The following is a 25,338-nucleotide window of genomic DNA, read 5'->3' as shown; positions in this document are numbered from 1 at the left end:
ATCTCCTAGTCTTTGAACCTATATTGCCACTATAGGGATCTGGCGGGGTTAAATTCCCATAAACGCCAGCATGTTATTGAATCACTTTGGCCGGTGATTCCACCTCTTTTCGGTGTGGGGGAGACACTGGATTTCATGATGCTCACATGATCTATGTCGGTTAAAGTTAAAGTTCCCAATGAATGAATGAGGCCAGCCTCAAATGAATCATATAAAGAAATGAATGATACCGAAGGTGTTAGGATAGGATAATCAAGAGGTGAGCTAGATTCAGGTAATGACATTAGGTCATTCCTGATCATTGCACAGCAAACCCGATGAAAGTCTTAAACTACATCCTAGGTATAGCTGGTGTTCGCACTGGCCTATGAATGAATTGAAATGAAATACGAATGAATGAGTGAAGCAGACTCTGTGTTTGCTAAAGAAGGCTCCCTAGTTGAGGTCCCATATGTTGAGCCCTCATTTTGGAAAGTCTTAAGGTTAAGTCTATGATAATAAGGTCTCATGGTATATGAATGAATAATATGAAAGAAACTATGTGTTATATGTTATGTGATAGGTGAAGATGTTATGTCTTGTGTGCAATACGATGATTATAATGATGCATGTCACTCTCATGGCATAACTTTCCTAATCTCATTTTAGCAAGTCCACTGACTTGACTTCCAAACATCATGTTGTTAGGGAAGAGTTCTTCTTTCTCATGCATGTCCCTGGTGTGTGCTTGCATATACCCATACTTAGTACAAGTGTGTACTAATTCCATACGAACATCTACTTTTAGGTGCAGGCACAGGTGGACGCTAGAGCTACAAGTTCGTTGTTGCAGCTATCCGGACGTCAGTATTCATCCGGAGTTTGGTAGGTCCTCATGCTTTCGAGGATGCTACTGTTTTACATTCTAGCGTAGTTTTAGAGTTGAGCTAGTGGAGCATGTTCCGCTAGCGTTTCTTTCCTGTTTTGGTTCAGACTTTGTATTGGTGCTATTTTGGCCGATATACAATTAATACTTAATGAATTATTTCTTTCAGTTGCCTATCTCTTAAATGTTAGATGGCTGATGATGAACGATTACGAAATGTTAAGAATGTTTAGCAAGTATGATTAAAGAATCAAAAATTTCAAATTTTCCGCTAAAATTAATCTATGTAAAGTAAGAATGACGTAAGTAGGCTTGTCTGCGACCTCTGAGAGGTCAACGACGCCGGTCTCGTCTGGGGTCTAGATTCCGGTCGTGACAATATTGTTTGCTTATATAATTGTGGTTGTATAAATGTATTATCTATCTTAGTATCTGTTTTTGTGTTTGTGATGATTCATGTCTTATACAATTGTGGTTGTATAAATGTATAATCTATCTTAGTATCTGTTTTTGTATTTGTGTTGATTCATCTCTTTTACTGTCTGTTTATACAATTATGGTTGTATAAATGTATAATTTATCTTAGTATCTGTTTTTGTGCTTATACAATTGTGATTGTATAAATGTATAATCTATCTTAGTATATGTTTTGTGTTTGTCTAAATTCATCTCTTATACTGCCTACTTATATGATTGTGGTTGTATAAATATATAATCTATCTTGCTATCTGTTTTTGTATATGCAATCTAATACCTCTTTTAATATCTATATTTGTATCTTACTTCTAATATCCTTTTTTGTAAAATTGTATATGCATTTTTTTCAGGCTATTAAGTTTTTAGGCCAAAGAGAATCAATACGCATACGTATAAACACGCAACATCTTCATATACTTATACAATCCACCAAAAACACTAAATAGGTATATGTATATAACTTACAAATTCGTATAAACACTCTACATCTACATACAATTATACAATTCACCAAAAACACTAAATAGGTATATGTATGTAACTTACAAATTCGTATAAACACTCAACATCTTCATATACTTATACCTATTATGAATATACAATTATATAAAAGATCATATATACAAATTACAACTGTATATACAATTTTACATTTGAGAAAATTTCACACTGTGCAATTTTAGTGTTACTTTCACACAATACACGTTTTTGCATTTTTATAAAACTCAATATCCAAAAATAGGATGAAGATGTACTGTATAAAACAAAAGCATAATAGTTTCATACATAAAACCATCGAACCTCAAATCACATATACAATTTCAAGTACAAAAATTACTGTGAAATCAGCGAATCATATCAAAAACCAATTTTTTGAACTGACTACAATGGAGTTCTTTCGTTTGAAGAAAACGAAGAAGGAATGAAATTCTACTGAAACAGAGACCTCATGATTTTCTGGGATTTTTCTTTTATTTATCTAATCAAAATTACTGCCCTTTTTTAATTTAAACAACTAAAATGTATAAAATATACAAAACAAAATATGTGTAGCAAACTTCAATTTTGCTACAGAATGCAATTTTAAAAAGTTTGTCATCACTTAAAATTAAGAATTTTAGATTCGATATACATAAAATTTACTTTTTTTTGGGGGGTGGGGAAGGGGGGGTGGGGGGGATTTATTTTTTTCACAATAAGCTTTTTTAAAAATTATTTTTCACAAAATTCATCAACTTTAATGAAGGTATTCCACCATGAATGAGGTCAACTATCTCCTCCATTTTGCTTATAATATTTGTTAAGTATTTATTTTATATTTAGTGAGATAATTTATTACCACACAAATATGTGTAACTTATTTTAGATTAAAAAATTTAAATTAGGTTATTAACCTTACTTTAAAAAATAAGTTTATGAACAAATATTAAGCCACACACCACATGGATTTTTCATAACTAGCACCCCTCTTATCTTATTTAACTGTCATCATTTTAAATTTCACGTCCTTAAGAAGCATGACAAATTTATTATTGTACTCATCTAATATTCTATTAAAGTCATGTTATTAATCTATAAACATGAATTAATTTATTTTAATTAATTAATTAATTTAAGCAATGGACGTGAATAATTTACTTAATTTTTCAAATATATTTTCAAAACTAATAACAACAAAAATAAAAAAATAATATTTATAATACAACAAATATTAAAAAAATATCTAAAACTTAACTTAAACGCTAACTTTAATTAGATTCATGTATCGGGCGAAGTTACAAAAGTGGCCCTGTATTTGGTTGAAATGACTAAACTGCCATTGTAACGGCTACTTACAGACATGTCAGTTCAGTTGTTTAAAACTCAGTCCGCCTTTCTCGCAGGTCATAGAAAAAACACCAACAAAAGCCAGAGTTTCTTGCCTTTTTCTTTCTCTCACACACACAAATCACTGTGTTGACGCTCCATTTAATGGCAGAAGATAAGCATCAGCCGGAAATCGAGCCCGAGATGGACGTTGACGAAGGAGGAGAAGACGAAGACGCTGATGATGAAGTTTTTTACGAGAGAATTGAAGCCCCAAAGTTTGTAGACTTCTCAACTCCTGACCACTACCGCCCTGATGATCGTTACTGGTTCTGTCTCCGTGTTGGTATGTAAAACTTCTCTTCTTTATTTTTGTCTATAAATTCAACTTTAATTGAACTCTTTCCCCTCTCTCTGTTTACTTTATTTTGTGCATTTAATGATTGACTGAGTTCTCTTAACTAATAGCTCCAATTGAGTTTTTCATAATTTCTTTAGATATCGGTAGATCTGATTAATGAATCTTGTTCAGGTTTTGAGTGCGATTGACAATTTAATATGAATTCTTGTACTCTTCTGTCTTTAGATGATTTAACCTAGGTCTAGTTTTGCCTACATCCTCATACCTCACTTGTGGAATTATATTGAGTATGTTGTTGTCGTAGTTTTACCTGCGAAAGTCAATTCTAAGCAGAATCGAGATTGTTCAAAGATATGTATGAGACTAGTAGTTGCTTTTACACATATTATTGGACAAGTTAGTGGAGATAGTGATAAGTGAGTAAGATCTTGGATTTTAACTTTAAAGTTAGTTGATGCATGGTACGGTACCACACCTATATAACAATTTCTGGGACTTTTTTTTGTTGTTGGATAGAACTCTAAAAGTGTATGACTTCTGGTCTGTTTGCAGGCTGCGACCAAAAACACGAAGAAGAAATGGACTCTGAGAAAATTTACAAGGATTTTGTTCTCCGTGTAAGTTTCATGATTTACTTTTTGTACTTCTGGATATGATGACCAACAAGAGCTTAAATTTAATAGCGATATGGACAATGAGGATTCATGTAGCTATTAGCCCCAATTTGATTGAGATTGAGGCGTAGTAGTAGTTGTTGTATATAATGACTAATAGCCTTATTGATACTGTTCTGCAACTCTAAATTTTCGTGTTTTCTTTGTAATCAGGTAATGGCTGCTAGAAGCCCCAATGTTAGACTTCAGAAAGCACTAAGCAGACATGCTGCAGGGTATAGTAGATTTAATACTAACAAAGTTGATGTTTATTTCATAGTTTGCCTACTTGACTGTTGACATCAATGCAACTTTATGTTTCAGCAAGAACATAAAGTGCCCACTTACAGTACCAGCGAAATCTTCCAAGTCTAGACTTTCAAAGCTAGCTTCTGTTTCAACCATTTCTCGTAAATTGATTGAAGACAAAGAGAAGACCAGTTCTTGTAAATTGATTGAAGATAAAGAGAAGACCGGTCATTTATCAAAGCCAACTGCCACTCCAAAAATAAGAGGAAGACAAGTTGCTGCCAAGTATCTAACAACCCCAAGGAACAAAAAATGCCTTCCAAATCCAAATTCCTTTCATAGTGTGCAAAATCCAAAGCCTGCAGCCCTTGATGTTCCAAAGAATAGAATCATCGCAAAGGCTTTGGTCTTCCACTCCCCGAAGAAAGCCATCAGTTTAAAGAAATCAGTGGAACTACGAATTCCCTTAACCAAATTATGTCAAGGAATCAAGAAGCTAGAGATAACAGATCAAAAGAAGCGCCTACTGAAGTACTCCGGGAAGTCAAAGGATACAAAACCTAATTGCAGAGATGCTATGATGAATAAAAATCCTCAGAAGGACAAAAGCAAGACCCCTAAGAATACTGGAAAGTCTCAAACTCGAGTACCAAGGGAATCCAGACCTTTACACTCAACTAAAATTCAGAACCAAGCTAAATTGGATAAGCAGTGCCACTCTAAAAACATGGCAGAAAATGGATGCAGCAAGACAGAAGTTGATTTAGCGTTGAGAGACAGTAACAAAGAGATTGCTACTGCTTTAGACAACCATGAAAATTCTGCACATCCAGAAGCTAATGTCTCTTTAACTTTACATTCTACCAAAAATATGGATTTGGCATTAGCAGATGCTGTGACAGATGAATTGAAATGTGATGCTGATCAGAAAGATTTGGTGGGAAATGATCTACCACAAAGTCAACTACCAACTCGAGAGGATCATAGTAGTACCGAATTGAATACTATGGACCATTCCATTTGTTTCCAGACTTCAGAAGGGGCAGGACATCACAATAGTGAGGGCGTAGACAGTGATGACAAAGAGAATGTTTCCGTCCCCGATGAGAACAGGTCTAGAATCAGCTTGTTTTCTTGACATGTTTTAATTAAAACCAAGCTACCTTTTACACAACTAGTTGTCTCGTAGGTGTTTATGTGTATAAAATTTGATTGCAGAAGTCCCACCAACAATTTAAACCAGGCTGGACAAAAAGTTCTTGGTGTGCAGAAGATAAAAAAAATCGTCAAGAAGGTATTTCTTTCTTCTTTTTCCTCTTTTAGCTTCAGCCTTCAAATGAAATAATTTCTATGAGTGCAATGTGTTGATCACTATGTAATATGATTAATGTGTACAGAATTCTCAAGCAGCAGCCAACAATCTTAAGGAAAGTTTGCTTTCCACAAATGCTGGAGCTTCAGGGATGAAGCCCAAGAAGCCAAAGCCTACAAATCCTAAGCCTTTCAGGCTAAGAACTGATGTAGGCAATTATATCCTCTATTTTACTTGATTTTAATAGTAAGTATTAAATGCTTATGACTGAGCAATGGATTTTCAGGAAAGGGGAATTCTTAGGGAAGCTGACTTACAAAGGAAAAAACAGGTGAGTGATATTCAAGCAATCTTTTCATTGCCACAACTAGGGGGAACCATTTCCTGTTGGAATTCTGTCACCGTGGTAATTATATCTTCTCTTGAATATGTTGTTTGTGGTATTTAGGGTAATGTAGAAGATCCTGACAACGAAAACAGATGCACCAAAGACAATCCTGAAGACAATGAGAGAGATTCAAAGGGCTTGCAAAATGATTTATCCGTAAGTGTCATGTATCTTGATATTTTCTTTAATTTGTTAGTATGTTTCATTTTTTTACCAGAATCACTTGGTTAGGACAGGTAGGAAGATTTAAACCATGTCATATCTGATAATTTGCAGACTGAGAGTGGGATTAAAATCAGTAAGACTTCAGACGGGAAAGTGAGATTGAGGAAATCCAGTATAACACCAGAGAGATCTAATGCTATACAATTAAAGACAGCCAATTTAAGAAATGCTAAATCTCCATGTTTGAGACAAGGTCAGCAACTCACTGTAATACAAGAAGCATCAGCTAACAATTCCAAAGCTAAGGCTTTGACGCCTTCCAGAGTGTTATCTCACGGAAGAAGACCTCTGACAATTCCAAAGGAGCCACACTTCCACAGCACTCACCGGCCCAAAAGTTGCACAAGAAACTTAGTGGAACAAGTGCCCATGTAAAAGGATTTTATTAATTCTTGAGTTGTGTGTGTATGTACTTCAAATGATTCATTTGATTAGAACATTAAATTTTGAGTTATGTATGCACAAAATTTACAGAAGAAACTAGCATACCCTTGCTATAACACCCTTGTAATTTTCAAAGTTAATTCAATTAATTCTTGAGTTGTGAATGTACACTCATTTGTGTCAATTTTTTGAAACATTTACAGAAGGGACTTCATCGGAAGTAACTCAGGTTGTTCCTGGTAATCAATTCTCCATCAGAGTTTCAATACCAAAAAGGCTGCTTTGGGGAATTGGTGATATTGCTTGTTCTTGCATGTCGAATAGCCACCAGTTTTCACCTATTTGCTGAGTAAAATATATGCAGTTGCTCCTGCATCCTAGCTTGTTGGCATTAATCCACATACAACATTCCTCTTCGACGAACAATATTCTATGCCCAAGGCTTTCCATTTTCACCCACAACAGTTTTGGAATATCAAGCCTGTAAATTTCAAAATCATCTACTTTCTTAATGGATCTTTTGGAGATCAAGAAAATCAATAAGATTTCCCCTTCTGATTCAACTAAAATTCCTTTAAATTGCCTTGAAATAATAGAAGGAACAGCCCTTCTTAAGCTGATCTTAGTGACACTAAGGCTAGAATCAATTTCTTCAATAACGGCAAAGGTTCCCTGCAAACTCAATGCATAGAATTTCCCTTTAAAGCCAATGGCATTTACGAACTGACAATGTTCACCTGAGCCAAAAGGATCAGTGACATTACAGTCTTGTTTTTTCCACACACATTCTTTTCCGACTCCCATTTTACAGAACACAAAAGCTGGGGAAGAAGCTCCTGTTAGCACCATAGTTATACAGGTTTTCCCATGACCTTTGAGATCCATGGGATGATATGTAGATAAAGCTGCAAACTTGAATGGAACGCAAGTATCCCAAGTTGGAAGTTTACAGTAACTCCCTCTGTAGGATTTCCACAAAAAGATATCATCTGGATATTGTCCAACTGCTATTAGTTGACCATGGGAATGACCCTTGAAATATATCCAGGGGTCCTTCCATGTTCTCCATCTTCTACCATAAGGCCAGTACCCTCCCGTATAAAACCAGATATGGAAGCAGTAAGAATGGTTCGTGTTTTTTGAATTTCAGTGAGTTGTGGCCATAGGGACTTCCCTCTTGAGCTACAACTTTTTGACTTTGCTGATCTCCATGACTTGGTGACACCACCAAAACTGATGTTTTCCATTAGAATGTGTTCTTTTGAGATTAAGCTGGTGAGTTCTTTGGGGAGATTTGGCCATGGCCTTGGGCTAGTGTTCGTTTCTTTCTTTCCTTCTTGACTTTTTGAACCATATTATTTTATTTTAGTTTGCAAAACTAGAGCTCGAGAAGGAAATGGTATGGGCATGTGGCTTGAGGCTGAGGCTTAAAAGTGACCAAGATCAGATGTGGCCACCAAGTAAACATAGCTTCCAAGGTAGTTGATCTCTTGGAGCACAAGGTTAGTGGTAGTTTCTTTCAATAAATAGCTGAGTTGACTATTTAGATGCCTTGTTATGTTGGAAGGAATGGACAATCAAACTATAAAAAAAGAATTTCTTCAAATCACAATTGATCTCTGGACCTTATTGCATGTTTTTATATATCCAATTGATCAATAAAACATATAAATGATAAAATATTTTTTGAAGAAGTCAACTATCTTATTTCTTGGAGCCAAAGACTAAATAAAATAAGCAGCTGGGACGGGGAGGATTATATTATTAAAACATTGTTTGGGACGAGATCAGAACTAGACCTTGTTCTTTTTGACAATATCTAAACATGGCTCCAATTTATAGGAGGAAACAGAAAACTTCATCTAAAGAAGAGTCAGCCTATGTGGAACCATGGCGAAATCTTCCTGAAAAGCTACTCAACTTTCTCAAAAAGCAACGGAGATGTTCAAATTTAATTGAATCCATAGGTCCTGCTGGTGTTACTAAATCATGGAGATGCGCTTCCAAGAAATGTAGTTCTATTGCACAATCACCATGGCTTGAGCTTTCAAATGAACCTCAATACTATTGCAAAACTCAGCAGCATACCTTCAACCTCACATTCGAAGAATCTGGTTGCTATTGGTGGCATGGCAGAACAAGGCCACGTTATGATCCTTGGAAGCATTTTCACTGCTACTCACCTTGGTCGATTGTGGATGGAGAAAGGATACCTATTGATTACTGCTTTCTGAATAGTTCCAGAGGAGGCTATGGTTATTGGGCTACTCCCCCATCCGATCGCAAAGAATCATTTTTATTTCCTTATTCCAATTATGGTTCGGACTGTTGTTGTTTCCCAACTTTTGTGGTTCATCAGTTAAGGACAAAACCAAAATTGGATGAAACAAGAATGTAACCAAAATGGCCTAATTGATCCGAATGATCCTAAGGGGAAACTGATACAATTCTGTAATGCCATTATCTTTGATAGGAAGTTTTATGCACAAAGTTTGCAGGGTACCCTTGCAGTAATAGAAGCGAGTCATGAATCTCAGTTTCAAGTCACGCGATTAAGTAGAAAACAAGCCATTCCTTCAAACTACTCAAAGTGGTTCATTGAGTACTTTCTTGAGTCTAATGGGGAAATCTTGCTCATTTTCTTGATCTCAGAAAGATCAGGCAGGATAGTGGACAAAGTGGAAGTGTTCAAGCTGCAGATTGAAGATTTGTCATTGTTAAAGCTGGACAACCTTGGAGATAGAACGTTATTCGCGGGGATTAATTGCTGTATGTCAGTGCCTGCAAGTCAAGTTGGCTGCAGAAACAACTGTGTCTATTTTACTCATCATTCCATTGATGGTTGGAGATTGTATGATATGAGAAGTGGTTACATTTCCCCTTGTTATGATGATGCTGGTTCCGAGATTAAAAACCCAACTTGGGAGGAGCCAATAACTGGAAAATCATCATGAGTACGGCGATGAAACACATTTATTTCTGATTCAGGATCTCGTGTATGTTGTATTATCATTCTAACATGTCGTGTGAAATTGGACGTAAAGTATAACTTGTTGAAAACAACTCTTATATCGAGAAGATCCGTTTGATACCATTGTTGGCTTTTTTAAAAAGATTTTCTTTTCTCAATCCCTTCTTTTTACTTCAGTTACAAAAACTCGAAAAAACACCTCCTCAAATTCAGGTTTGTGCAGTTCAAAATCATCACTACATTCCCTTGTTGTTGCTGGTTCAAAGCGAAAAATATCATGGAGATGTTTGTTTTTTATCATGTGATTTGTGAAACCGTAGCCTAAAAATCTCCTTATGTAAGTTACCTGTTTCAACTATGATCAGGTTCTAATGATGATTCTTCTTCTGCCTAAAGTGAGAGTGCTTGTCTTATCGTTATCATCCTCGAGAACTTTTGAAGCATCCTGTTTGGTGACATTACATACTCTCGTTATATGCTCCATTATGCCAACTTTCATAGCCTTTGTTCTTGAGTAATTTCCTGCTTCATTTGAAAAATTATGTATGATTTCCATTTTCAAAGATTAAAGCAAGTGCTTCAATGCTAGCAACAATAACAAGTTCATCATCATATTCCTCTGGTTGTTTTAGAAGATAAGGAATCAACCCTTGCCACTTTTTGATACTAACGCTCCATCCATCCATGCCCGAAAGAATGAGAGTCCAGTTTGATATTGCTGCAGCAACCACATATAATTTCCATGGATTCTTCGCTCTCTAAAATGTCTCTTCAAGCCACGAGAGGGACGACAGACAAGCACTCTAATTGCTACAGATAATTTAGACTTGATTAGCATTCGAGGAAGAAACGCAAGTGAATGAGTCAACAACTCGTCCACGAGCTTGAGGTTGCTGTTTGTTTTGTTATGGAATGTAGTTTGATTCTTCAGGATCTGTCCTTTAGGGGGATACTTGGTGAATGAGAAATTGATTTATTCTTAATTGAAAACCTTAGCAAAGTAGCCCTGGAGAACATAATGATATTTCTCATTCAATTGTTCAAGTAGCGCTGGAGAACAAAATGATTTTTCTTAGTAACAATTCTTTTATACACCCTGATAAATCTTTGTTCATTTTACAAAGTAAACACAAATTAGATCTCTGCAACTGGATCATTACGCTCATACAAGCTCCTTCACATCCTGAGGAATATGCACTTCCAATATATTAGGATCCAATGGAACAATAATCATAGTGGTTGCATATTGTTGCTTTAAAACTATTCAAAAACTTGTCAGCTTTAGTTTCTTAACTATACACTTATCGGTTTTAATCTCTTAACTGTAAAGTTATCGATTTTAGTCCTTTAAGTATTCAAAAACTCAAGGGAGCAAAGCTAACAAATTTTTGAATAATTAAAGGACTATATCCGTCAACTGTTTAGTTAAGAGAACATTTTAGACCTACTACTATAGTTAAGATACTATTTATGTCATTTTCTACACAAAACTACCAAACTTGTTGCCCAAGAGGTCAACTTCCTTGGAGGCTACGGTTTTTGGTGCTTCTTTAAATACTAGAGATGTTCCAAAAGGCCACTTTGCTGTTTATGTAGGGGAAAAGCAGAAAAACAGATTTGTTATCCCCGTATCATTCTTGAGTGAACCTCTATTTCAAGACTTGCTTAGTCAAGCTGAGGAAGAATTTGGCTTTGATCACCCAATGGGTGGTGTCACAATTCCCTGTAGCGAGGATGTGTTCATTGATCGCTTGAATAGGATCTGAGGCTTTTCCTTTCACAGTTTTGTAAAGAAAAAGATTTACAGTTTGTACATTAGAGAATTAGGAAATACACATTATTTACAGAAAATTAGATAGAGGGGGCAACTCTGACTGTAGATCCCAATTTTGAATGTAATTTTCAGTAGCTGATGTCTAAAAGATATACAACACTTTGTTCAGATTCATTCTTTAGCCAATTTAGTTCAGTTTTCTTGTTGAAATTTTTTGTCTACGTGGTGTGTCCTACATAACTATTTTGTGTCTTATTAATTGTCTTACGTGTACTATGTCATGTAAGACATGTGTGTGTATTTGTTCAATTTTAAATAAATTTTAATGTCTACTTGTGTGCATTTAAAAATAGAGGATATAAATGCTAGCTTAAACTAAGTTAAATGGGATATTTATATATTACTAGTCTTCAGAACGTGCGTTGCACGTTTATTTTAAACTATTTAATATAAATTTTGTACTACAATCAATAATTTGTAAATGGTACATATATAGTATTGTACATGTTCTACACCAATAATTTTATAATGTCCAAATAAGTAACATCTATTTAATTATTTAAACATAAACTTCTTTATATAAATAGAGAACATATTTAACTTAAAATGAATAAGAAGAGAAACATTATAAAAGAACATTTAAAACAATTATGAAAATTACTTTCAAAAACTGACATATTAACATACTTTAGTAAGAAGATCAGATGAGATTTATAAGTTAATTTTCATTTTTTGGTGACTTTAAATAGGAAAATTTTAGGTGAGGGGAGATGAAAGGAAAAAATAAAAGGGACCTATTAGTTTTCTAATTAATTTTGTAACCTTTAGTCTTCACCTTTAATTCATTGAACAATATCATTAGAAGTCTTTTTGTCTTCTTGATAATAATTGTTTCTAACAATTTAATATTAATTAACCATCAACATAAATAAATTGTAACCGGAAGAATTTGATAAATTTGATATTGCTTAATGTTTAATCCTCCCTTATAGTAATTAAAATTTACTATTTAATATTTAGTTAACAATTATTAGACGATTAATATTTTTATATGATATAGGGACAAAATGTAATCTAATTTTTGCCTAATATTCCTTCCACGTTTAGTATATTATTATTATTATTATATTATTATTATTATGATGCTTATTATATGATATGACGGAGATTAAATTAAATATACATATAGATAATAAATGATAAATATTATTAAATTAGATATTTTAATTAGAAATTAATCTAAGGAAGTACAAAAGTTATTAATATTTTTATTATTAAAATGAGACAATTTAATATTTAAATTAACTAATTAAATGTTATTAATCAAATTTCAATTTAGTACAAGGTCAAAATGGTAATTCAACTTTTCACTTTAGAGTTAAGCATATTTAATATTTAATTAATTAGATATTTTATTACTTTTTAATTTAGTATAGAAGCAAAATAGTAATTCAACTTTACACTTTAGAGCTTCATGCTTATAATAATATATGATTTGAAAAAAACAGCAGGAACATGGAGGCAAGCTAATATAAAAAAGGTGCATATTAGAAGTTTCAAAATAGTCCTGTCTTCATCTATTCTCTAAAAATGAGTCGTCAAAAAAAGAAGGAGAAGCTTGTCAAACCTCAAGAAAAGACTAAAAGCTTGCTAGAGCCATGGCCAAATCTCCCTCAACAGCTCCTCAACTTTATGGGAAGGCAACATCCTGATGAAACCAATCGTCTTATGCAAAACATCTGCTTCCCTGGTGTTACTAAATCATGGAGAGCAGTACCTAAGCAATGTAGTAACAAAAATGCACAATTACCCTGGCTTGAAATTTCTGACAAAGATCATATCTTCCAGTCCAAGACTCAAGAGCATACCCTCACCATCCCATTTCGACTAGGTGAATATTGGTGGTATAGTAGAAAGTCATCTTGGGATGTTCCTTGGACACATTTTCATGGATGTTCACACGGGTTGATTGTTGCTGGAGGGAAGGATCCTGCAACGTACTGTCTCTTGATTCCTACTTCAAGATTCACTTATCGGAGTATTCCCACTTGGGATCCCACAATTCCATTCAAGTTTGCAACTCTGTCTTCAAATCCTTATAACAATAACAAGGCCTGTTTTTTGATGGTGTTAACTGGATGTTCCACTCCAGCCTTTGTGGTGTCCAATATTGGATACCAAAATAAATGGATGAAAGAAGAGAACACCTTGCTTGACCCTAACTGTTCAAAAAGGGAACTAATGCAATTTACTAATGCCATCGGCTTTGAAGGTAAGTTCTATGCATTGAGTTTACAAGGTACTTTAGCTGTAATTGAAGAAATTGAATCCAGGTTTCAAATCACTAAATTAAGCAGAAGCCGGGCTGTTCCATCAGTTTTTCCAAAACACTTCACAGAGTATTTACTAGAATCCAATGGAGAGATCTTGTTGATTTTCTTGATATTTGAAAAATCGATTAGGAAGATGGATAAAGTGGAAGTGTTCAAGCTACAGATGGATGATCTATCATGGTTAAAATTGGACAAACTTGGAAATAGAACATTGTTTGCAGGGACTAATTATTGTATGTCCGTTAATGCAAGTCAATTGGGCTGCAGAAGCAACTGTGTCTATTTCATTGAACGCGCTACTAATACTTGGCTGGTTTATGAAATGGGAAGTGATACTATTTCTCCCTGTTTTGATGATTATGGTTCTCAAACAATAAGTCCAGTATGGGAAGAGCCAATAGTTGAAAACAAATTTATTGTAAGATGAAAAAGGGAAGTGTTATATCCAGTTTTAATTAACTTGTGTGTGTTGTATTACCAATAATATAATAAATAGAACAGCATTCGAGGAACAACTTGAAGCTCTTCATCCGCCATTGTAATTTGTCATAATTGGAATGTCTGGTTAGTTAAGTTTTCTTTACCATCTGGAGTAGATGAACGTACTCGGGAAGGAAATGATATTACATGAAAATTAAAAAAAATCAATTTGATGATATGCAAAATTAAATTATTTTGAACCAGAGAAAAATAAAATTGGTTGTAGGGTAGATCAACTGCTCAGTTTCTATTAGTAATTTGAATGTGAAATACATTACTTGCTAGCTGGATCTATTAATGCAGCTGTGAAATACACTATTTCTTCAAAAGTGTCATATGTACACTAAGCATTCTTTGTGAACTTACAACATAATTCAATATTCTGCAAAAACGAGATATAATTCAATATCATGACTTGCCATTAGTTAGCAAGTCCTTGTTTCCTGCCATACTCATTTGGTGAATTCACGACTACATCGGTCAGCTTGCAAGGCTCGGCTTCTTCTAGCATATGAACTACCATCCTCATGGAAGGTCTTAATGCTGGCGTCCTTGATGTGCAATGAACTGCAATTTTAAGAACCTCGACAGCATCTTCTTTGAACCCCTCGAAAATGCTTGAATCCACCAAATCGATCATGCTAGTTTTGTTTCTTATCTTGCTACAAACCCATTGGACTATGTCACTGTTCTCCCCATACTCTGCCTCCACTGGCTTCTTTCCAGTCACCAATTCCATTAGCACAACCCCGAAGCTATAGACATCACTCTTCTCGGTCACCTTGGTTGTGTAAGCATACTCTGTTGTGTCAAACAATGAAGAAAGAATAGAAGTTAGAATTTGCCAAAATTATTTTCAAGTGACAATGAAATGGAAAAAGAAAGAGCAAAAGATGTACCAGGAGCAATGTAGCCATGCGTCCCAGCTACAACCTGAGAAGAGTCCTTAGTACCATTAACATGCAAAACTTTGGCTAGTCCAAAATCAGCAATTTTGGGCTTCATCTGTTCATCCAACAAGATGTTGCTAGACTTGACATCCCGATGCATCACGGGTCTGTCGTATCCGTGATGCAGATACTCAAGCCCTTGAGCAGCACCTAATGCAATGTCATATCTCACCAACCAATCCATCTTGACTTTCTGAGACGTGTGCAATCGGTCCCATAAGCTTCCATTAGTTAAGTATTCATAAACCAGCATATTTGAGTCCTCGCTTGTGATGCTACAGTACAATTTGACAACATTGACATGCCTAATGGAACTTAACGTGGTCACCTCAGCATCATACTCTTTTGATCTGTGATTCTCCTTCACCAGTATGGCTGAGCTGCTCCGGTAACTTTTCTGGTCACCACAATCGGTTTTGATAATGTGTTTCACAGCCAACTGTTTTCCACAGTTCAAGACTAATCTGTACACATTCCCTGAACTACCTCTACCAATCAGATTTTCTTGCTTCAGTGCCTTCATGACTTGATCTTCACTAAAGCTCAATACATGAAATTGTTTGATATCCCAAGAATCAAGTCTCTTTACGGGAATATCCTGATTATTGTGCTTAAACTTCACATAAACGAAACATGTAAGTGACAGAACAAGAACCACCACCCCAGCTATCAAGCACAACACGACTGTCCTGTGGTCTTTAGATGTGTGAGTATCTGATGAACATGGCATGAGACTACCAAAATTGTCACTACAAAGATCTGGATTTCCCAAAAAGCTATTACTAAAAGCTTTTATTGATAAAGAATCCGGTATGCTACCACTCAACCTATTGTTTGACAAATCAAGAAGGCTTAATCTTAAACTCGAAAGGGTCGCTGGAATTTGACCTGAGAGGCTGTTATCAGATAGATTGAGAGAGTTCAAGCTACGCAAAGAGCCAAGACTTTTGGGAATTGCACCAGAAAGTGAATTACCAGCAAGATTAATTTCACAGAGAGAGACACATGATCCGATTGAATCTGGAAGACTTCCAGAAAACAAATTATACTCTAAATGAAGAGTATTAAGCTTCTTAAGTGCACCTATTGCTGCTGGAATATCACCAGAGAACTGATTCGCGCTCAGATTAATGGCTACTAATGAAGAAACTTCTGATATTGTCTGTGGTAATTGACCATTGAACCGGTTGTAGGCTAGAAACAACTGTGCTAAAGACTTTGCCTCACCAATATTTGATGTCACTGGGCCTTCAAATAGATTCAATGTGAGATCAATGATTTCCAAATCTGGCAAACTCCAAATTCCACTAGGGACTACTCCTGAAAGTGAATTGTTGCTAACCCTTAAACGCTGCAACGACAAACAATTAGCATAGTTCGAAGGTATCCCACCAGTGAAGTTGTTCTGGAGAAGCAAAAGATCAGTCATGCTCCCTTTCTTGCACATATCAGGCGGTATCGAACCAGTGAACATATTCTCAGAAACATCAATGTACTGAAGTTCTGCCCATGATCCAATATTTTGTGGAAGAGAACCAGAAAACATGTTTCTGTACAATGACAGTTCTGTAAACTTGAAATCACCAAATTCAACAGGAATCTCACCAGAAAAATGGTTTTCAAACAGCTGCAGAGATTCAATAAGAGATAAAGACTTGAGCTCTGAAAGATCACCTTCAAGATTGTTACTTGAAGCATCAAAATTTACAAGGCTACTGAGATTCCCAAACCCAACAGGGAATTTTCCTGTTAGTCCATTAGAATAGATCTCAAGCTGTTTAAGCTTAGTAAGTTTGATTATTCCATCTGGGATTTTGCCTGACAAGTCATTATATGAAAGCTCAAGGTTTTCAAGCAGAGTGAGATTTCCAATACCTTCTGGAATTTGGCCTTCAATACTACTATTTGTAAGGTAAACCCAATATAACTTATCAAGATTCAAAATTTCAAGAGGGAATGAACTTTTATGAAATGAATTGTCACCCAAACTCAAGAAAGTTAGATTAGTAAGATTTGCTAGTGAACTCCAAGGAAACGAACCAGAGAATCCACTCCTATTGAGATTCAAAAACTCCAATTGGCTTAAAGAAGACAAATTTGGAACTTCCCCTGAAAAAGAATTGCTACCCAAATCCAAATACTGCAAGTTTGTACAGTTTTTCAAATGGTCACTGACTCTACCGTACAAGTAATTAGTACCAAGAGATATCTTTTGTAGGGATTTCAGAGAACATAATGAATCAAAAGAGACAACCCCAGATAGATTCTGTTCAGAAAGATTGATTTCTTTAACCAATTTACTGTCAGAATCACAGAAAATTCCAGTGAAGTTGCAAATGTTATTCTGAGGTGTCCACGTGTCAAAAAGCTGTGAACTTGGTATTGTTTTCAGAGTGGATTTGAATTGCATAAGGTTTAGTAACTCATCTTGTTGATGAGAAGGAGAAATCAAGAAAATTAAAAAACAGAGCAATAAAACTGGGCATGGCCGGAAAAAGTTGTCACTGGCTGACATTTTTTTTTTTTTGGCTAGTAAGAAAAATAGAGAAGAAAGTTTGGTATGTCTATATTTGACGTTTGGTTTAGTCTATGGGAACATAACATGAAATCCAGGAGAGAGAAAGGTGGCTGGAAGTTCCAAATTCTCTGTATTCATATTTGTCAAAAGTTTCACATGCTGATTCGGAAGATTATTCTTTTTTAAAAAAAGAATTGACATTCGAAATTAATTTAAATTTGTACCGCATAAAATTTTAAAAAAAAATTAACATTCGAAATTAATTTGAATTTGTGTCGCACAAAATTCCAAGAGAAATAATTCCAAATCATACACATGACCGGAGACCTCAGTCTCACTGGTGGTGATCATTTGGAAGATTTTTAGTCCTTACTTTCAGTTTATTTTTGTTTCATTTCTAAAAAGATGATTTCAAAAAATAATTTTTTTCTTTTATTAAGAGTCCAATTGAATTAGCTTAAAAGTTTGTAAAATTTATTTTTTTAGGTTAATTTTTAATTTCTGAAAGTGTTTGATAAATATAAAAAATAACTTAAAATAAATAAAAAAAGATTTAAAATAAGTATGAAATGCTTGGCAAGGTAAAAAATGACTTGAAATAAGTCAGAAATAAAAAGTAAGGGCATGTTTGGATGGGCTTAATAAAAGCAGCTTTGAAAAAGTACTTTTGAAAGTGCTGAAACTTATTTTTAAAATAAGCAGTTATGCGTTTGGATAAATGTGCTGAAGTTGCAATGCTGAACGTGAAAAGGGAAAAATGGAAGAAAGAGATGTTAGGGTTATGTGGGTAATTTGGAGATTGTATAAAAATATTAAGGGCAAAAAGATAAAAATGTGGTTATCTTAAAACAGCTTATAAGCTTAAAAAAAGCACCCCTACCCCAGCTTTTAACTTTTGGCTTAAAATAAGTTTTTTTTTAACTTAAAATAAGTTATTTTGAGTATTGACAAACAGCTAAATAAGTCAAAAACCAACTTTTAAGTCAGTTTGACCAGCTTTTAAGCTAAACCAAACAGGCTATAAGTCTACTTTACTTTTTATTTATTAACTTAAAAATTACTTTTTTTTAATCAATCCAACGGGCTCTAATTCTTTAATATTAACTATTCAGATTGTTGAAGACAAAAAAAAAACTAAAGAATTTTAAATTCATCTTATATTTTGATGCCAAAAAAATTATTTATTTTTAAAAAAAATTATGCCACACGTAAAATTAGATGAATAAATTAAAACCTCAAAAGAAAAATAGTATCTTGTATGTGCTGGTCAAATATCAGTACACCTCTCAACGAGAATAATCAACAACGTCAAATCAAGTGGAATAAATATTTGGAAGTGTAAGTAGTAATAGAAAAGAGGGGAAAAAAAAAGAAATTTAACCTTTTTTACTAATTGGCCTGGTCTTTGTAGTAATTTATTTGTCTCACTTTCTTAAATCATTTATTTAAAAAAATATGTCTTTTTTATTTTTTTGATAATTTTTTAATTTTAATTTTATATAAAATATATTTATTAAAGAAAATAAATTATTATTAAGTCAAAATTAAATAAATTAATTAAAATGAATGAAGTAATATATTGAAATATTGTCGTGGGGTAGGGTGGGGAATTGGGATTGTTTTTAATTTATAAGAAACTAAATTACACAATAGAGACACTTTCAAATTTCTATATCTTTCATTCCAACAACTTTCAAATTATCTCCTACATGGAAATAGAGGATTTTCAGTTAATAAGTATAAATTATCACTACATTAGCGAATTTTCTTTCGAAAAGATTCGATTTTGTATGGATGCCTATAATAGCGAATTTAAATTTAGATATTGTGAAATTTAAACTTAAACGATCATACGTCATGATACTTTGATGCAGATACATATAGCAATTTCATTGGGATTGATGGTTTGATTAGTCTTGATATACATGCCCCATATTCCATTAAAATTAAGTAGGACACCAAATAGCATAAATATTTCTTCATATTAATTGTATAAAATAAGATCTTTGTCCTTTTTAAGTAATAATTTTATGGAATTAGTAGTGAGTACAAAAAAAGAGATAGACAAAGTGACATAGTAAAATGTAATAATGGCCGCCAAGGTTGACTCAATAGCTGCCATTTTTAGAAAAAATGGAGATAGAAGCTACAAATCAATCTTGCCACGGCTTATTTCTTTTTGTTATAAGACTTTAATGTTGTTTGAAACTTTATGATATAATAATTATATGACTTTTGCTACCTATCTTTTTGGACTTAGGTAAATGGAAATTCTAGGTCATAACTGACTAATGATTTACTACCTTTTCTACTAATCATGATTTTTTTCTACTAACTTTATCCAACAGCATGTGCAATATCCTTCTCAAACTCTTGGTCATTATCAAATCATTTCTATGTTTATTTTATTTACCTCTAGCATAAACGAATTTAGAGTTTATATTAATAAATATTATCATGATCTTTATTTTTTTACAATAATAAATACAGACACTTAAATCGATGAAATAGTTTGAAATATATACACAAGTTATAACATTTTCGATATATATTTCAAGTGACACTAAATAAATATCGTCATATCTTCACTTTTCGTGTAGACGATATACTACACATTTGTTTTTAGTCCTCTCACTTGGTATATAATGCAAGTCAATAATATTGTTATAGTGCATGTTAATTAGATGAACTTTTTTTGGGTCATATTTTCATGAAACAATGTGCTACTACTTTTGACAAAAAGAGGAAACGGTAGGTGAAACTTAAACAAATGATAGTACCAATTATTGTAGCAAGTGAAATCTTTTATTGATTGAATAAATAACAAACAATCTAAAATTCAATAAAAAAAAAACTAGTATTTTTTTTAAAAATCAGGTTATAAGTAATTTCTTTAACTAACTAAAACAGAATTGTGAAATTATTTATCAAATTTCAGTTTTCTGCAGGACTTACGGCAATGTCACAATCGAAATAAAAGAAATATAATTTATAAGAAGTCACGAGAAGAATATGGGGAAATATTATTAATAATAATTGGGAAAAGGGTCTGATATATCCCTCAACTTTGTCATTTGGAGCTGATATACCCCTCGTTATAAAAGTGGCTCATATATGCCCTTACCGTTATACAAACGGCTCACATATACCCCTGCCGTTACAAAATGGCTCACATATACCCTTCATTTAACGGAAGTTAAAAAATTAGTTTTAAATTTATATTTATTACTTCTAATTTTTTTTAAAAATTATTTAGGGGTATATATGATTCTTCTATCAAAGTTCAAGGTATATTTTAATTTTCTTCATACATAAATTATTTTTTGACTTCTTTTATTATAATTATTTGAATTTTTTATTCTTATTTTATTTTATTCTTTCATTCCTTAGTTTAAAAGAAAAAAATCAAACTATTTTTTTTGTGTATTGTAATTTTATTTCGTATTCGAAGAAAAAATTTGGTCATCTACAATAAGTTTTACAAGAATATTAGTGAAACATAAATAAATTTGATTATCAAAATAATAATTATAAATTAGTCATTGAAACAAAAAAAAATCAAAAAAAATATGTTTGACGATGATTAAAATTTACTCATATGGGATTATACTTTTAAGAAAAATAAAATAAAATTTAGATTAAAATTCTATTTTTTTTCATTTTCATTAAAGGAAAAGGGTATATGTGAGCCATTTGTTTACAAATAAGGGTATATATGAGCCACTTTTGTAACAAGGGGTATATCAGCTCTAAATGACAAAGTTGAGGGGTATATCGGACCCTTTTCCCATAATAATTTAGAATCAGATGCCTAACTGATATTATGAATATTTTGCTTCTACGCATCCATTTGATAGTGATTTTTAGTCACCAGAGATCTGTACATTTACCCAAACTTCTAACGCATAAAAATCGTTCAATATATCACAATTTAAATTGTGGTGTCACAAATTCGAATAAAAAATAATATTATGATATACTATAACGTTAATGGTATGAGAAAAAGCACACAAAAGAAAAAGAAACTAATTAATGAATGATAGTGGGTGTTTAAATTATTATGTGAAGAGCCTAATAAAACGTAACACATAATTGACTTATCATTAAGGGACAAAAAGTAAGTAGTTGATATGAATAATCTATTGACGATGCTTTGTATTTTAGTTGGAAAAAGTATAACTTTAAAGTATAGTTGATTCATCAAAATCTTGGGTATAGATAGACAAAATGATCATTATTCCTGAAATCAAAAGATTCGATGCATGTGTGTGTTGGTTAAGATTATTAAATGGCTCATTATACTTTTTGACATAAATTTATTCCAAAGTTATATAGGTATTAATAATACGGAGATTAGTTATGAAAAAATATATATATATATTGTTTTATATAGACATTAATTATGTAAAGACTAATAATTTATGTATTGCATAAAATAATATATAAATTTTTTTGTAATTTATGTAAATATTAATGATATAAATTTTTAAATTGTAAATCAAACATCATATTATCAATTTATATGTGAATACAAACGTAATATTACTTTTTACAAAATTTAAAAATATATACATAACTCTTTTTTGAAATCATCTACCGAACGACCCGTTAGAACTTATGTAAGTTATAACTCAAAATAGTGTACAAATTAGTAGAGAGGACATCGCTCTTTGAATTTAGGCCCATTTGTCTGCGGCCCAACCAAAATTATACTATTCTCTAGCAGATTTTCCCTTATTCATATTCATCTTCCATGTGAGGACCAAAATGGTTCAAGGGGGAAAGTATATGTATTTTTGTGGACTATAAAATGATTCTGGTTATGGAAGTAAATGATATTTGAAAAATTAATTTTATATTAAATTTTTCTATTACAGAAGAAATATATCACTAGTGTTAGTTTAAGAAAAAAGAAAAATATAGTCGGTTATAATTTTAAAAAGGGCAATTTTTACATATAGCAAATAAAAAATTCATATTTGTATGCTATAGCAAAATTTGCATAATTGCGCTCCATAGCAAGCATTAAAATTGTATAATTCACTATACATATATAGTTAAAGCAAATTGTATAAAACGAAGTGTATAAAACAAGAAAGAGAAAGACACTTGAGCAGAGAACTGTATAAAAACGAAGTGTATAAAATGAATTGTGTTATTATTAGTGTATAGAACGATTATATACAATTTGAATTTGTATAAAATGAAAAAGAGACTTGACAAGGAATATACAATTGAATCGAATTGTATAAAACGAGAAAGAGAGAAATTAGATACAATTTGAAAATTGTATAAAACGAGAAAGAGAGAAAGGCAAAAAAACTGGGCAGGGGAGTATTTTTATTGTATAACTATAAGTGTATAGGACGAAAATATATGTACTTGCATGTGTATATACAATTTTCTCACGCTTTATACAAACAGAAACGCAATTTATACATTTCACTTCTGTTTGTATAAGTGAGAAAGGCGAGGGTGGCGAGCGAGATCTGGAAGATGTGAGAGAGGGGAACAAAAATATATGTATTTATACAATTTTCTCCGCCTTATACAATTAGAAATAATTCTTATACACTTGTGTTTGTATAAAAAGTGAGGAAGCGAGCGAGAGATTAGAGGAGAGTGGCGAGCGAGATATTTGGGAGAGATGCGCCTGACAATTTGTTGCAAACGTTTGTGAGCACAATTAAATTAAACCCTAGCTACTCCATTTATTTTAGGTTATTAATTTGCTATTATATATAATTTTTCCTTTTAAAAATGGATTATAATCAATAAGATTGGCTATATAGAAAATGTTCATAGAATTCACAACAATAGACAATACACTTGAAGAATATTTCTATCAAAACCTATTATGTGTCATTAACAATGAATGCACATGAGTTGTGTTAGTGAGAATTACATGATTCCATAGATCATCAAATACTTGAATATGCAAGCTATGCCCAAAGTTGTGGGAGTTACACATTGCTTCACCAAATAATAATACTTAAGAAGCAATACTGATTGAGACTTTGAGAGGTGTACTAAGAGCCAAATAAATTTTCGCTTCAAGTTAGGGAAGAAAACAATTTTTTGTGTGCCACAAACATTAGATCATAGGGATAATTCTTGGCAAAAATTGTATTCCACAAAAAGTTTGAAAGGGCCCAAAAAAAAAAGAAAAAATCCTTCACCATTCACCTTATATTATTCTCATTTTATCCATAAGAGCATTTTCCCCCTTTTTTAAAAAGAGTTGAGATAATATCATTACTTGTATTACATCCTAATTAGGAACACAAATTCTCTCTCATTCCAAAGAATCAGGAAGATGCAGCCATCAGGTGCAGAAGTTCACCAACGAATTGCCAGAATTTCAGCTCATCTTTACCCTTCAAATCCCCAGGTCTGTACTTTTTCTACTGGGTATTCAGTTGAATGAATTTTTTAAGTTTGATAGATTGTGAATTCTTGAAATTCTGACTTTACTTGAACAAATTATTTGATAATTAAAACTGTTGTTTTTCGCTATACCCGTAAAAGATGGGAGATGGGTCTATTTTGGAAAGAACAAATTGCAGAGCAAAAGGTGGAGCAGCTGGATTCAAAGTTGCTATACTGGGTGCTGCTGGAGGAATTGGGCAGCCACTTGCAATGTTGATGAAGATGAATCCTTTAGTCTCAGTTCTTCATCTCTATGATGTTGTTAATGCTCCTGGTGTTACTGCTGATATTAGCCACATGGATACTGGTGCTGTTGTGAGTTCTTTTCACCACTATCTTTTTTATTAGATTATCGAGTAAATTTCACGTATAGTGTCACGACCCAATTTCTCGAGCCATGAAGGCACCTACTATAACTCATCAGTAGGTAAGCCAAACCACAACCCAGAACAACACGTAATGGGTGTGAGGGTAGAAACTAAACACGACTAAGCAAAATTACTATAACAACATAAGCAAACCAAAACATAAATACAATTAAGGATCCCTCCCAGAGCCTGGAAGTCACTAATACAGAGCTACCAACAAAACGAGTACAAGTCCCAACAGTGGACCACCGAAACTAGACTGTCTCGAAAAGTAAAAAAACAAGTCTTTATATAAACAGATGGAGACTGAAATAGTACAAAACGCTGTGTGCTCACCCCTGTCTCCAGACTAGAAATGCTCCAAACTCGATCAACGCTGACTACTGGTGCTCGGACCTGCATCACGAAAATAGATGCAGAGCGTAGCATGAGTACCAAATAACAGGTACCCAGTAGGCATCATAGGCCGACTGAACTAGAAAAGTAAAGCACTATGAAAAGACGGAATCACAAAACTAGAGGTCAAGAACAGAAGGCTAAGTAACACAATAATGCACACGAGTGTATAAAGATCTAACTAAATTAATATAAATAAGCTAACTACACCTAACTGGACCCATCATAAGCTCAGAAGGTGCACTCGTGCACAAGTTTAAATAAAAACCCGAACGGACCCCCATAAGCCCGACGAGTACACAAAATAACTATAACTTAAGGAGAATAAAACTCGAGGCCAAAGAACACCGAACCAAAAAGTAGAATCTGACGGTACGGAGGTCGGGCCTTGAACCGGAC

General features: G+C 33.3%; 6 protein-coding genes across 6 annotated transcripts in view; 5 read left to right on the top strand and 1 right to left on the bottom strand.

The window, feature by feature from the left end:
* The first annotated feature begins 3,225 nt into the window (after positions 1-3,225).
* LOC107010244 lies at positions 3,226-6,885 on the top strand. Its single transcript, XM_015209486.2, has 9 exons — positions 3,226-3,494; positions 4,062-4,126; positions 4,337-4,398; positions 4,487-5,524; positions 5,630-5,705; positions 5,809-5,931; positions 6,010-6,054; positions 6,172-6,267; positions 6,388-6,885. Exons 1-9 carry the CDS (start codon positions 3,314-3,316, stop codon positions 6,709-6,711), a joined length of 2,010 nt encoding a protein of 669 aa, XP_015064972.1. The 5' UTR covers positions 3,226-3,313; the 3' UTR covers positions 6,712-6,885.
* A 1,621-nt stretch (positions 6,886-8,506) lies between these two features.
* LOC107010251 (putative F-box protein At3g25750) lies at positions 8,507-9,814 on the top strand. Its single transcript, XM_015209499.2, has one exon. It carries the CDS (start codon positions 9,102-9,104, stop codon positions 9,672-9,674), a length of 573 nt encoding a protein of 190 aa, XP_015064985.1. The 5' UTR covers positions 8,507-9,101; the 3' UTR covers positions 9,675-9,814.
* Positions 9,815-10,550: 736 nt separating this feature from the next.
* LOC107026073 (auxin-induced protein 15A-like) lies at positions 10,551-11,675 on the top strand. The gene is made up of 2 exons (XM_015226922.1): positions 10,551-10,586; positions 11,203-11,675. The coding sequence occupies exons 1-2, from the start codon at positions 10,551-10,553 to the stop codon at positions 11,455-11,457; spliced, it is 291 nt and encodes a 96-aa protein (XP_015082408.1). The 3' UTR covers positions 11,458-11,675.
* A 1,330-nt stretch (positions 11,676-13,005) lies between these two features.
* LOC107001447 lies at positions 13,006-14,327 on the top strand. The gene has a single exon (XM_015199489.2). The coding sequence runs from the start codon at positions 13,056-13,058 to the stop codon at positions 14,223-14,225; it is 1,170 nt and encodes a 389-aa protein (XP_015054975.1). The 5' UTR covers positions 13,006-13,055; the 3' UTR covers positions 14,226-14,327.
* Positions 14,328-14,501: 174 nt separating this feature from the next.
* LOC107001432 (receptor-like protein kinase 7) lies at positions 14,502-17,850 on the bottom strand. Its single transcript, XM_015199480.2, has 2 exons — positions 15,178-17,850; positions 14,502-15,079 (listed from the first exon to the last, which is right to left on the bottom strand). The coding sequence occupies exons 1-2, from the start codon at positions 17,741-17,743 to the stop codon at positions 14,700-14,702; spliced, it is 2,946 nt and encodes a 981-aa protein (XP_015054966.1). The 5' UTR covers positions 17,744-17,850; the 3' UTR covers positions 14,502-14,699.
* Positions 17,851-23,942: 6,092 nt separating this feature from the next.
* The window catches only part of LOC107001458 (malate dehydrogenase, glyoxysomal), a 5,670-nt gene continuing 4,274 nt past the window's right edge, over positions 23,943-25,338 (top strand). Inside the window, exons 1-2 of the mRNA XM_015199496.2 lie at positions 23,943-24,137; positions 24,275-24,490. Of these exons, the coding sequence (XP_015054982.1) occupies positions 24,063-24,137; positions 24,275-24,490 (291 nt within the window). The 5' untranslated portion in view covers positions 23,943-24,062. The remainder of the gene's footprint in view (positions 24,138-24,274; positions 24,491-25,338) is intronic.

The sequence above is a fragment of the Solanum pennellii genome, chromosome 1 (assembly GCF_001406875.1).
Source record: "Solanum pennellii chromosome 1, SPENNV200".
Lineage (NCBI taxonomy): Eukaryota > Viridiplantae > Streptophyta > Magnoliopsida > Solanales > Solanaceae > Solanum > Solanum pennellii.
Note: the sequence above shows the minus strand (reverse complement) of the source record. Positions and strands in the feature narration are given on the sequence as shown.